The sequence below is a fragment of the Heteronotia binoei genome, chromosome 2 (assembly GCF_032191835.1).
Source record: "Heteronotia binoei isolate CCM8104 ecotype False Entrance Well chromosome 2, APGP_CSIRO_Hbin_v1, whole genome shotgun sequence".
Classification (NCBI taxonomy): Eukaryota; Metazoa; Chordata; class Lepidosauria; order Squamata; family Gekkonidae; genus Heteronotia; species Heteronotia binoei.
Window position 1 is genome coordinate 114,286,512 of NC_083224.1, and position 13,372 is coordinate 114,299,883.

Below are 13,372 nucleotides of genomic sequence, written 5' to 3' on the forward strand. Positions count from 1 at the left end.
AGAGTTCCGAGCTCACTCAGCCTCATCTTTACTTCCTTCTCCTGTGCCCTGTTGAGCCCCACCCCTGACTGGAAGCTCCTCTGGGCCCACACTGTCTTGCCAACCCTGGTCCATGACTCACAGCTCCATCTGCTACCCCCAACCTCTTGGAGCAACTCACTCTCAGGATGGAGGCAAGCAAACAGAATGGGGAATGGGGGAGTGGTCAGAAGAAGCCAGTCTCCATCGTGTGCAGGTGGAAATGGGGAAGGAAAAAAAAGTGAAAGGAATGCCTTAAAAGGTGGGGACTCCTTGGTGTTCCTGGGAGCTTCCTGGCTTGGGTTGCCGAAGGGACTGCCTTAGGTAAGGCTAGGTTGAGCCTGGGGAGGAGTTGTGGGCAAGCCATTGTGTGGGAGATGGCCAAGTAGGCGGTGGTCTGGGGCACCGCCTGGCCTAGGGGTGCCAGGAGGCACCCCCTCTCCTCACACGCTGCGCCCGCTGCCACCTGGACCTCGCCGAGGCTCAGGAAGCCTTGGTGAAGTCGGGGGCAAGGGGCAGGCCAAGCTGCGCATGCTGCCCAGTGCCTAGCCCTCTCCTGCTTTAGAGGGAGCTGGGAAGAGGTCTTTCCAGCTGCCTTTGAAGCAGGAGAGGGCTGGGCACAGGAGTGGGCCAAGTGCTTGTACTTTGCACCCCCAATAACGTAACTTCCGGTGACATCATCGGGCTTCACACGCACAAATACACCCCTTGGGGTGCTAGGGAGTGGGTTTCGGCTTGAGGTGCTAGAACCCCTAGCGCTGGGCCTGGTTGTGGGGCATCCCCAATGGGGGAAGGGATCCAAGGGCTTCTTGCATTCTTTAAAAAGAAGCTGCCAGCTGCCTGCTGTTTGTGTTCTCTGGTAGTGGAAGGTTGTGGGACTAGCAGCTTGAATTTGCAGCCAGGGCACTTCAAAGAGACCAGCAGAGGTGATTCCTTCTGCCCTTTCAGCTTGCATGGAAGGATGAGTGAGTGGATGCCTGGGGAAGTCTCTGCAATGGAGTGATCACAATGGAGTGATCACTCAGTTTTATATGTTTTGGTTACTTTCCTGGGGTTTTTTTTTGGGGGGGGGGAGATTAGAAAGTTTGTCAAATCTTAGAGTTCAGCAAAATTCTCACAGGGGGTTTGAACAATGGAGCCCAGAAACAAGTTTTTTTTTTTTGAGAGGGGGAAGGTAAAGAAAGAGCACAATAAAATGTAGAGGTTCCGGAGCTCTGCTTCTGCAAGCTCTTGCCCAAAATGAGGCCTGCTAGTGAAACAGCACAAGCTCCCTTGGCTCATTTCTCTTCCTGAGGTATTTCTTCTATTTAATGTTGGTAGAAAACTACTGCTGAGCTGGGAAAGGGCAGGACTAACAGCTTCCTGGAGGAACTGGAATCAAAGGATAAAAAGAAACATGGCGTGTTCAGCAGCCTTGTTCGGAACCCTGCTTGCCCCTCTGAACGTATCTGCTGGGCGACTGTTGGCCAGTGTCCACGTATAGCAGTAAGTAAATTTCCTCCAGTGTTTAATTGCTAGTTCAATATTAGATTTCCTCTAAATATAGCAATCAAATTAGGAAGTAGTATGAGACCAAATAAAGCAATGGTTACATTTTCTTTTTTAAAGCACACAAAAAAATGTGCTTTAGTATAGCTCACAAAGAGCCCTAGTTCATCCAAACACTGGTCTGACTCATAGGCTTGACTTTAGGTACAGACAGAATTGTATCTAGTAGACACCTTAGCAATCAGGCATCTTGAAGGATCCCAAGCTAGTTTTGTACAGAATTAGTTCTACAGCACAAGATGATGCCAATGTTTGTTTACTTAGTTCTTGCAGTACAGTCCTTGGCAAAGTTATGTTCTTCTAGGACTTCAATAGACTTTGAAAGATGTAACTCTGCTTGGGAGTGCACTGTTGATGTAAAACCCCTAGTAAAAAGGTAAAGGTAGTCCCCTGTGCAAGCACCAGTTGTTTCCGACTCTGGGGTGATGTTGCTTTCACAACTTTTTCATGGCAGACTTTTTACGGGGTGGTTTGCCATTGCCTTCCCCAGTCATCTACACTTTCCCCCCAGCAAGCTGGGTACTCATTTGACCGACCTCGGAAGGATGGAAGGCTGAGTCAACCTTGAGCTGGCTACCTGAACCCAGCTTTCACCGGGATCGAATTCAGGTCGTGAGCAGAGCTTAGGACTGCAGTACAGCAGCTTTACCACTCTGCGCCACGGGGCAAAAGTCTAGAGCACAGAACAGTTGTCTGGTGCTGTAGTGCAGGGGTGGGGAACCTTTTTTTCAGCCAAGAGCCATTTGGATATTTATAACATCATTCATGGGTCATACAAAATTATCAACAAAAAACAGTGTGCTGCAAAGCAAGAATGATTCAGGCCAGCAAAATTAATTCAAATAATTGTTTTTCTATCTGAAGTAATGTGGGAAGAGCCTAATTCAGCACACATACACACATACCCCAACCCGCTGCCCTAGGCAAATGCCTAGGTTCAGGCATATTAGACCACATCCCCTAATATTAGCATATTAGGTTACACACTCATTAGCATATTAGGCCACACCATCTGGGGTAATCACGTGCAAATTGAACTAGTGGTAGCCGGCTCCCACCCCCCACCCCTGCCACCCCCCTTTCCTCCCTTCAGCTGCTCCCAGCAAACCTTTAAAAGCACCCACATATCCCAGCAGCAGTCCTTCACAATGCTCAGGAGGGGGGCCTTGGCCCAGTAAGCCCCAAGGGCCAGACCAAGTGATATCAAGGGCCGTAAACAGCTCTCGGGCCTGATGTTCCCCACCCCTCCAAAACCATGGTAGGGAGGTGGAGGAGACAGCCTGTAGAACAGGCACAAGTTCTCCTGAAGAGAGATTGGATTGAGTGCAGTAACCCTTGTCCTTCTGAGGTCTCAAAAGATCTGATGGGGGAAAAGATACAATGGCTGAGGGAGTGAGGGTGGTGCTGTCAGAAGTGGTGGCTAATTGCTATATAATGTGTGAAGTAGCTCCTTGTATTCACCTTGCTATAGTGATTATTGCTCATTAGACATAATGAGCACAATGATGATCTAATACTTATATCATGAGAACCGCTAATTAAAAATGTTTACTTTTCACTTTGCTGCAGTTCACAGCAGGGCCAGGATCATATGACATTAAGCCTATTAAGCGATCAGAATATGAAAATCAACCACCATTCTGGATGGGTGCAAAACGATTTGACCGGAAAGCATACCGACTCTTTTTTGGAAATGCTGTGAGTAAGAAAAGGAAAATAGAAATAGGTCTCAAATATTCCACTCCTAGGGTTGCCAAGTCCAAGTCAAGAAATTTCTGGGGACTTTGGGGGGTGGGGCCAGGAGACATTGGGGTGGACCCAAAAGCAAGCATAACTGAACGCCAAAGGGAGTTCTGGCCAACACATTTAAAGGGATAGCACACCTTTTAAATGTCTTCCCTCCATTGGAAATAACAAAGGATAGGGCTTTGGGGGCTCATAGAATTGGACCCTCTTTTGAAACTTGGAGGATGTTTTGAGGAGAGGCATCAGATGCTCTGCTGCAAATTTGGTGCCTGTGCCTCAAAAAAACAACCCTCCTGAGCCCCAGATACCCGTGGATCAATTCTCCATTATTTCCTATGGGAATTGTTCTCCATAGGGAATAATGGAGTACCCAGCGGACATCTCCCCCTTGCTTTCTGATGACCCTTAAGCGGGGGGAGGATCCCATGCCCTACCCTGGGGATTTGTAAACCACAAGGGAAGGACACAGGAAGTTGCAAACCAAGAAAAATGTGTTCTTTGAAACTTAATCACAATACTTAAAGACTTTCAAATTCACTAATCTTATTTATAAAATGAAAATTACTTAGAGAATTAAACCACTCTTTCAATAGAGCACTTAGAGTCATTCACAAAACAAATATATTTACATAAACAAAACAATATCATCAATATCTGAATCCATTCTACAGAACATTCATAGCATTATTGAATATCCTATCTATTTTTGTAAGGAGAAGTCTGCTTATCAACAAAAAACTACTTTTGAGTAGTGCATCCTTATGGACTCTTATGTGATGGACTTTTCTACCTTATACTAAATTCTTTATTGTTTTATAAGATTAGTGAATTTTTCTTGGTTTGCAACCACCCTGGGGATTGGCAACCCTACCCCCTTGGCTTCTGCCTTTAATACTCACTCATGGCCACTTCAGACGTTACAGCCACCTAGTACACTCCCAAAATATCTTCTCCATATAATGGCATATCCGAGCCAAAACATCTGAAATCTGCTCACCAAAGTGTTGTCCATTGGCATTGTCATAGAGACTCTCCATGTGATTGGATCCAGGGCTCATTTTGTGCAGGAGTTCCTTTGCATATTAGGCCACACACCCCTGATGTAGCCAATCCTCCAAGAGCTTACAGGGTTCTTATTACAGGGCCTACTGTAAGCTCTTGGAGGATTGGCTACATCAGGGGTGTGTGGCCTAATATGCAAAGGAGCTCCTGCTACAAAATGAGCCCTGATTGGATCTATCCCTGTTTCAAGCTATTTTCAAATGTGATGACTTGATGACCACTGCTATACAGACGTGGTTTCCACTGGCCTTCTGACAAGGGTTTGTGGGTGGCTATAATGCATGAATGATTCTTATCCTGGTTGGTGTAAATATTTTTTGTTTAATTCTTTACAGTCTTTTTTTAATTCTTTACAGTGAGGATTCACCCCTATGCTCCCTCTTTGTGAATTTCTCTGGTTGAGAATTCACTCCATATTTCTTCATCGTTTAATCATTTATAGTCTACCTGTCTCACTGAGACTCAAGGTGGATTATGTAGTGGAAGTCAGTATGGTTAATAGGATGAGGAGGCATATAATACTGCAATAGGTCTAGGATTTCAGAAATCTGAAACCTGGCATATGTATTAAATGTGATATATTAAACAATGCAAGAAACAGTACTAAAGTGAGAGCAAGATAAAAATGCACCCAAACAGTTAATAATAGGGATGGGCACGAACTGACTTACAAACTAGTTTGTGATGAACAGGGCCAATTCATCAGTTCATAAGCCATGATTTGGGCAATTGTGTTGTTTGTGAACTGCCTGTGAACTGCAGTGTTTTTTCTGGCAGTTTGTTCTGCTTGTAGGGCCCTTTAAAGGCCTTCCCTTCACTCCCTTAGTTGCACTGGGGCAGGAATGGAATTTTGCTGTTTTTAAATTTTGGGATTGTAAGCCTATCATAAGGGAAAGGCAGGCTAACTTATTTAAATTAATGTGTCTAGGCCAATATATCTTTTAGCTGCCCTCTTATTTTTCAGTAGTACAAGTGGGACTTACTACAAAGTAATTACACACAAGGTCAGGGTAAATGTGCTAGAGTAAGCTCTTTGATTTCGACAGGCTCAAATATTACCTTACGCTGTGTTGGACTCCATGCTTGTGGAACAAAATCTTCTCCACACAGTTCCATAGTCAGTTCACAGGCTTAAACTTACTACAGTAATGATGTGCCAAAGGGAGGCTCTCCCTTTTACCTGATGCCCTTTCTTGTATCATTTATATTCATCTTTTTCTGGGTTCCTGTGGTGAACTGGAACAAAGCTGGATGGACTCAAGCAGTTAGGGGAAGCTTGCATGTGAAAGAGTTCACTTCCACTTAAGGAAACAGGCAAGGACTCCCAGTTTTTCTCCCTTTGATGCTGGAGAACAGGGCTCTTAAGAGATCAAGAATGAAGGTTCTTTTATAATTGATGGGGTGCATCACGGATTGTCACTGATCCTGTGAGTAAAGAGGTGAACTTCCTTGGAATTGGTCTGAGATTCTGTTGTGATATTGAAGTTAAAAATTTAGGATGCACAGCAATTCAGTGGCAGATTAAATAGGCAGAATGGCAAGGCCTCACTAGGGTCTAGGTTCCAACAACCAAAGTTGCCAGATGTATGAGAATTATTGTTGTCTAAGTAGCAAAGGCCCCTGGATGATGCTCAATAACTTTTTAGAAAACTCTGCCAGATGCAAATATACACAGATGCAGGATTTCTGACTGAAGAAGTGGGATGGCATCCTTACTGCTCTGCTAGTTATTGTTCCATCTGAGTGTGAGGGATGATGGCTTTATAAAGGGCATCCCTGGTTGCATGATCCCCCCTGGGGAAGAGATTCTCAGGCCTAATGAGTGGACTGCTGACTGACTGCTTGCTGCCTGGCAAAGTCTTTCTGGATACAGAAGAAAAAGATGTTCTCTGATAACTTGCTACAGGATTTCTCATGTGCATGCACACACACACACTCCTCCTCCTGCTCCACACCACCACCATCATAGTGAGCCTGAAGTAGTTCTGCAGTCATTCCTTTATTTCTTCAATTTATATTCTGCCCTCCCCATAAGCAGACTCAGGGCAGCTTACAAGGACACATAAATAGTGAAGAGGCAATAAAAAACCTATAATTAAAATTTAAGATTTTAAAACATTTCAGAATGCCATGGAAATTGAGCCACTGGGCACCAAGCTAGGACTGTTAACAGGGGAAGCCAAGAATGGAAATTGGATACTGGCTGCCTTAGGGCAAGGCTGAAAAGGGCCTGGGCCTAATTGAGGCTAGATGGATGTCATTTGGGCCAGGGACAGCCAGAAGATGCTGATCAGTTGAGCACAAGGCTCTGCTGGGCACATACAGGGAGAGATGGTCCCTGGCTGCATAGGCTTTCAAATAACAAACTTCCTAAGCAAAATCACATGGTACAACCAAGTTCTTCCTGCTTATAAGCAGAGTGCTGAGTGAGTACTGCAAAGAACTGCTGAAGCCTCTTTCCACTTCACCTAGTGTGTGTGTGTGTGTGTGTGTGCACCTGGAATTCGCATCAACTTCTGGTGACTGACCTACTGGGAGCCTGGAGGATCTTCAGAGAGGTGGCTGAATAGAGCCTGCTCCTGTCCTCCGGACTGGGTATTTCAAGAAAGTCTCTCATCCAAGTATTAATCACAGTCAAATCTGCTTATTGTCTGAGATCGGGCTTGCCCGGGCTATCCACATGTGTGTGTGTCAGTAGGCAGATTGGCTTAAAAGCTTAAATGGATAAACTTGCAGCACACACACAAAGTCACAATGTCAAAGTTTGTCCCAAGTATGGGTGTGTGTCTGTATGCCTAAATGCAGAGTTGGCTACATGTGCTGGCAGAAAAATGCTGAGGTCAAAGAAAAACAAACTGATTCCACTGCCAGAAGATATGACTTGTTCTTCCACAAGTATCCTTAATTTTTTAAGTACCATTTTGCACAAAATGAAAAATGAGGAACAACCTGTGGAGAAAAGAAACCTTGTAGCTACCTGTTTTGAAAAATATCCATTGTGAGCTTTAACACAGATTCATTGGTGCTTCCTCTAATATCAGCCAAAAGAAGTCCTGTTGCCTGGCAACTTTAGATGGCCACCCCAGTGTTCCTTACTCAGCTTCTGCGTTGGCATAAGGAAAGCAACCTGTGCTCAGTTTTATTTTTGTCAACACAAATTGCTGTCTGCTAGTATCTTTGTGTTACCCTTCCTGCTAGGGACATTCACTAGTTACATGAGAGAACTGCATGTGCATGTCTGCTTTATTTGTATCTATAGCAGTCAAACTTACATTGGCTTCAACAGAAAGATACACACATCTAGACATTCATAAGAAACTTCTTTTGATAAGGTTCCACATACTATCCTTGTTGACAAGTTGGTAAAATGTGGTTTGGATCCTGTTACCGTTAGGTGGATCTGTAACTGGTTGACAGATCGCACCCAAAGAGTGCTTGTGAATGGTTCCTCATGCTCTTGGAGAGGACAAGTGGAGTGCCTCAGGGATCTGTCCTGGGACCTGTTTTGTTCAACATCTTTATCAATTATTTGAATGAAGGAATAGAGGGAATGCTTATTAAATTTGCAGATGATACTAAATTGGGAGGGGTTGCAAACAGAAGACGACAGAAACAGGATGACCTTGACAGACTGGAAAACTGGGCTAAAACCAATAACATGAATAAATGTAAACTTCAGCATTTAGGTAGGAAAAATCCAATGCATGGTTATAGAATGGGGGGGGGGACTTGTCTTAGCAGTAGTATGTACGAAAAGGATCTAGGGGTCTTAGTGGATCATATGCTGAACGTGAGTCAGCAGTGTGATGCGGTGACTAAAAAGGCAAATGCAATTTTGGGCTGTATCAACAGAAGTAGTGTCCAGATCACGTGATGTGATGGTATCGCTTTACTCTGATCTAGTAAGACCTCATCTGGAGTATTGTGTTCAGTTTTGGGCACCACAATTTAAGGATATAGACAAGCTGGAACAGGTCCAGAGGAGGGTGACGAAGATGGTGCGGTGTCTAAAGACCAAGTCCTATAAGAAAAGGTTGAAGGAGCTGGAGATGTTTAGCCTGGAGAGGAGGCGGCTGAGAGGTGATATGATCACCATCTTCAAGTACTTGAAGGGCTGTCATATAGAGGATGGTGTGGAACTGTTTTCTTTGGCCCTGGAAGGTAGGACCAGAACCAATGGGCTGAAATGAAATCAAGTTTCCAGCTCAACATTAGGAAGAACTTCCTGACCATTAGTGTTTCCTCAGTGGAACAGGCTTTCTCAGGAGGTGGTGGGCTCTCATTCCTTGGAGCTTTTTAAACAGAGGCTAGATGGCCATCTGACAGCAATTAAGATCCTGTGAATTTAGGGGGAGGTGTTTGTGAGTTTCCTGCATTGTGCAAGGGGTTGAACTAAATAACCCTAGAGGTCCCTTCCAACTCTGATTCTTTGATTCTCCATTGCTTGAAATCTCAGACATGACGACATAGTCGCACCTACATGGAAAGCCTACAATGTGTTGTGGCAGGCAACTCATTTTCCCCTTCCCCACTATTTAATGGGATTGCACTTACCTGTAACCATTGTTCATCAAGTGGTCTTCTGTGCAGAGCCCCCATACCCTCGGACCCTTTCCTGACCTTCTCACCCACCAGACTAGGTCCTTTTGCAGTGGGAAACCAGCAAGGATTTGCAAGGGCCACCTCACTTTCCCATCTATTTCCCTCCCCCTTCCCACACTATTTCCTCTTTCCTTCCTCCTCGCAGTCCCCATATCTGCTTCCTTCTTTTGTTCCCACTCAACAACCCTCCTACTTTTTTCTGTTCTCCCATCTTCAGCAATTTTTCTTATTTTCACTCCATTTTTACCTTGCCTTTCTTCACAATGTGGACCAAAATCAGATTAGATCATTATCTTTTATTTTCACAAAAAACCTGTAAGTGAAGTTAGGCTGAGAGTGTGTGACTAGCTTATGGGGACTGACTCTCATAGACTGTACTCTGAAACTTAACCAATACACCACATTGGCTTTTGTGGGGTAGCTGCTTTTAGAAAATAGCTAGGAGCTGGGCCTCAGTAAGTCATGGAATTCATGCTGCTGGCCTTGGCTTTAAGTCCTCTCTCAAGGGGTCAAAGCAGCCCTGGAAAGGGGCCTGTCCCCTCCAGTTGACTTTTACTGACAGAAACCAAGGATTCAACTGGCAGTACTGTTGTGGTTGCCTAGTAACAGCCACAGATGTTCCTAAAGCTATAGATGCTTTTATTATTTAGTGTTTTTAAACCCCTCCCCCCTTTTAAATATTTCAGCTTTTCCTGCAAACATGGGGTTTCCCATCATGTTTGTAGAAAAATCTGTTTTGTGTATTAATGGATCCAGTCCCCACATTTAAGTATCCACAGATTTGGCAGTGTTGGGAAATGGATATATTGACAAGTGGGGATGACCTACATCTGTCTTGTCTGTTCATAGCTCCAGTCTCTGGCTTTAAGTAACTCACAGATTTGGCCACACTGAAAATTAAATATATTGAGCATAGTGCCAAATGCCTCTTGTTCTGAATGTCTACTTGAAAAAAGCAGAGGCACTGGTCAGCAATTCTTACCTCAGAAGCTGCTTCCTCTCTACTTTTCAATTCACAGAATCCAGTTGGTGTTGGCCGCTATGATGTCACAAAACATGATAAATACCCAAAGAAGATCAGATACCGATCACTTTATATGAATGAGGCACAGCGTTACCTTAGTGACTTGGAAAGAGACAAGTGCCTACAGTAAGTGGGGTCCAACAGTTGTACACTGGAGAAAAGCCACAATTGACTGTACCTTATCCACAACAAATTATTTGTACTTTTGCAATCAAAGGAGTGAAATTCTGCAGTTATTCGGATTGGTCAGTTTATCTTGCAAAATCCACATGCCTTATGCTGGACACCAGGTGTAGTCCACAAGGATGGAACTTAGGAATTATCAGTGAACAATGACAATGAGGCTTTCAGTGAGAAAGGGAGGGACAGTAAGCTACCCAGAGCAGTCTCATTCAGACCTCCTCTATACTCTGAAATGGAAATCTACAAGGGCATAATATGAAACCTTCAGGACCACATACTTTTCTCAGCCCATCAACTTTCCCCACAAATTCTATTAAGGGATTTTAATTTCAGAGAGTAGCTATGTTGGTTTGCAGAACAGCTGGATTCAAGTCTGGTAGCACCTCAGAGACTGACAAGATTTTTAGGGCTTGACCTTTAACTCTTGAAATCCAGCTGGACTAAGATTTTATCCCTTATATTCCTAGTGGTGGCAAAAGCTTGCTGTGTTGGTATTGCAGACTGTTGCCTATACAGGACTGTGATGGAAATTCAGATATTTATAGGGTTCCCTTTTAAATCTAAAGTGCATACAACTTGGGGGGTAGGGAGACAGATAAATATCAAAAGAGTATAGTTTGAATCTTAGTTTCTCACAAGCTGTGAAGGGTCTGCTCTTGGCTTTCCTCCAGAGAGTTCTTCACATATTAAGCTCCTTCCAAGTTCCAACCTGGTCAGGTAGGGACCAGGATATCACAGGGATAGGCCTCTGTAAAGGTACTTTCCCCCACCCCAAGTGTAGTCTATCACAGGATTGTTGTGAGATAAGCACAGCTCAGGGTGGCCAACAGTAGCTCTCCAGATGTTTTTTGCCTACAACTCCCATCAGCCCCAGCCAGCATGGCCAATGGCTGGGGCTGATGGGAGTTGTAGGCAAAACATCTGGAGAGCTACCACTGGCCACCCCTGGCATAGCTTCTTGAAAGGGTGGGATGCAAAATATGACATACTTTTCTTACCCCTCCTCTTTTTCAGGGAGCGGATCACACCTGTTAATAAAGGCCAGCATCTCTCTGAATCACTGCTACTTCCTGAAACCAATTACAGTTAAGCAATGAATTAATCATAGCTATAATTAACTCTCAGAGAAATTCTGCCAACTTGACTGCAGATATTTAGCTATTGAATAGCTAAAAGACACCTACACATTTGCAGCACAAAACTATCATAAGCCCATGTAAAACCAACCTCTTATGATTACTCATACCATTTATGCAGTGAATTTGGTAAATGCATGTCTTTTTCAAAACCAGCGTACTGAAATAATCATGTCACTATTAAATTGCTAGCTATTGCTATCCAAAATGCTGTCACTTTTGTTATGTAATAAAAGAGGGGTCAAAGTCTGGAATTGTTATTTTGACCTCCAAAAGCAGTGAAAGCCTTTTTAGTGTCTCTCTAGTGCCAGGCTCAAGCATTTCCAAGAAGTGCCAGTAGATGGCTGTGAAAGTGTTTCACACAACTGACGTGGCTATAGATCTGCTCCAGTCCTGCCCACACTGGTCTGTTGCTTGAACAGCAGGGTCACTTCAATCTGAAGTTTAGCAATGCTCTGTTGTCTTTAGAAGTCAGTGCAAACTACAGCATAAGCCTCTCCCAAAGAGCTGCTAGCCTGACATTATTGCCTGGTAATCTGACACACACAAACCTAAGGCTGCAGAGGAATGGATATTTTTTCCCAGCACATTGATTTTCCTGTCCTCTTTACCTGTTGGGGTTGTGTGATAAGCCTGATGACACCTTCGCTGCATCTTGTCTGTGATAAGTGAGAGTGGCGGAGGAAAGGAGCAGTGTCTTGCCTAATCTCATAAAACCCTATATGTGTCGGATGTACCTGGGATAGAAGCTGGGGGTTTTTTTTGCCACAATATTTTCAGGAAGACCTTCAATGTTGTGAATGCTATCACTCCTGGAGTCAAAATATAGTTGGCCTAAAATCTTATCCTTTGGACAATGATCCAAAGTGGACACCTCCATATCAAAGGATTGAGACATTCTAAGCATCTGCGCACCAAACATTTTTAAATCCCCTGTGGGAAAACAGATGCCAGCTTTCTCACCAGTTCTAATGTCATGTCAGATCTGGCCTCAGACCTTTGGACCACCTTTTCCACTTCCTCAGCTTCTGACTCCAGAACTAGAGATGGGGGCCTTCTTGACACCATGGCTAATGGAACAGACATGGACAGGAAACTGCTGGCAGTGTCTGGAGTCAAATTCAATGACGATCCATAATAGCCTCCTTATTCAACTCAGTAAGCTGAGGACATAAAGAAACAGGAAGGAGACCATGGAACCTCTGACACTAAAGGCTGTGGAGCTGACAGTCACACCTTGGAATTGATATCTGCCACTCTGATTCTAATTTGCCTTTAAAAAAAGGATAAAGGAGGCTACTCTGCACACGGGGAGGGTGTTTTCGGTGAAGCTCAGGCTCTGACATCCTGGAGTTTTGTCCTTTCAAATAATGATGCTTTGAGCCACCTTGTCTCTGCTCGATGGACCTGATCTAGTGAGTACTCTAACCTGGAAACCTACAGCCAAAGGAGATTATATTGGAGAGCCATTGCCAATTTAAGTAGACCCCAGGGAGGGGGGAAGCTTGCATGCCATTTTTAGTTTCTGCTGATCCTTGCCCTTTGTCTTGATGTTTTATTTTTAAAATTGCATTGCCAAATCCCACTATTCCCCCACCTTTCCATTTTAAAAATATTGCAATAGTTTTAAGCATGTTTGTATTTTAAGTTAAAACATAGTATCTTTGTTTTTGTCTGTTTCCTTTGTGTATATTTCTACTACCTTGCATTACATTTTATGACACACATAACCCAGCCTCACAAAGTCCCACTTGTGTCAGATCTGGCCCTCCTAACAAATAAGTTCAACATCCCTGTTCTGGATCTTTCAAAAGTTTTTGTTTCCATTCGCCATAGCATCCTTTGAGCCAAACCAGCAGAAATTAGTCATCTCACTCTGAACAGAAAGTGCATCATGTCTCTTCCCCCACCAACATTCCCTGGCAGGCAGGAGGCTTCAGTAGGGGAGGGTGGCAATAGGACCAACAGAGGATCAGTGGGGAGGTGATATTCTCCCTTATGAATTCTTTACAGGTCTCCACTTGTACCTTTCTGATAATGCATGTACTCTAAT

At 44.0% G+C, this 13,372-nt stretch overlaps 1 protein-coding gene across 1 annotated transcript in view; it reads left to right on the top strand.

Moving 5' to 3' along the window:
* The window catches only part of CIMAP2 (ciliary microtubule associated protein 2), a 29,190-nt gene extending 17,917 nt beyond the window's left edge, over nucleotides 1-11,273 (top strand). Inside the window, exons 7-10 of the mRNA XM_060233325.1 lie at nucleotides 1,339-1,503; nucleotides 3,136-3,264; nucleotides 9,996-10,126; nucleotides 11,198-11,273. Of these exons, the coding sequence (XP_060089308.1) occupies nucleotides 1,339-1,503; nucleotides 3,136-3,264; nucleotides 9,996-10,126; nucleotides 11,198-11,273 (501 nt within the window). The remainder of the gene's footprint in view (nucleotides 1-1,338; nucleotides 1,504-3,135; nucleotides 3,265-9,995; nucleotides 10,127-11,197) is intronic.
* The last annotated feature ends 2,099 nt before the right edge of the window (nucleotides 11,274-13,372 follow it).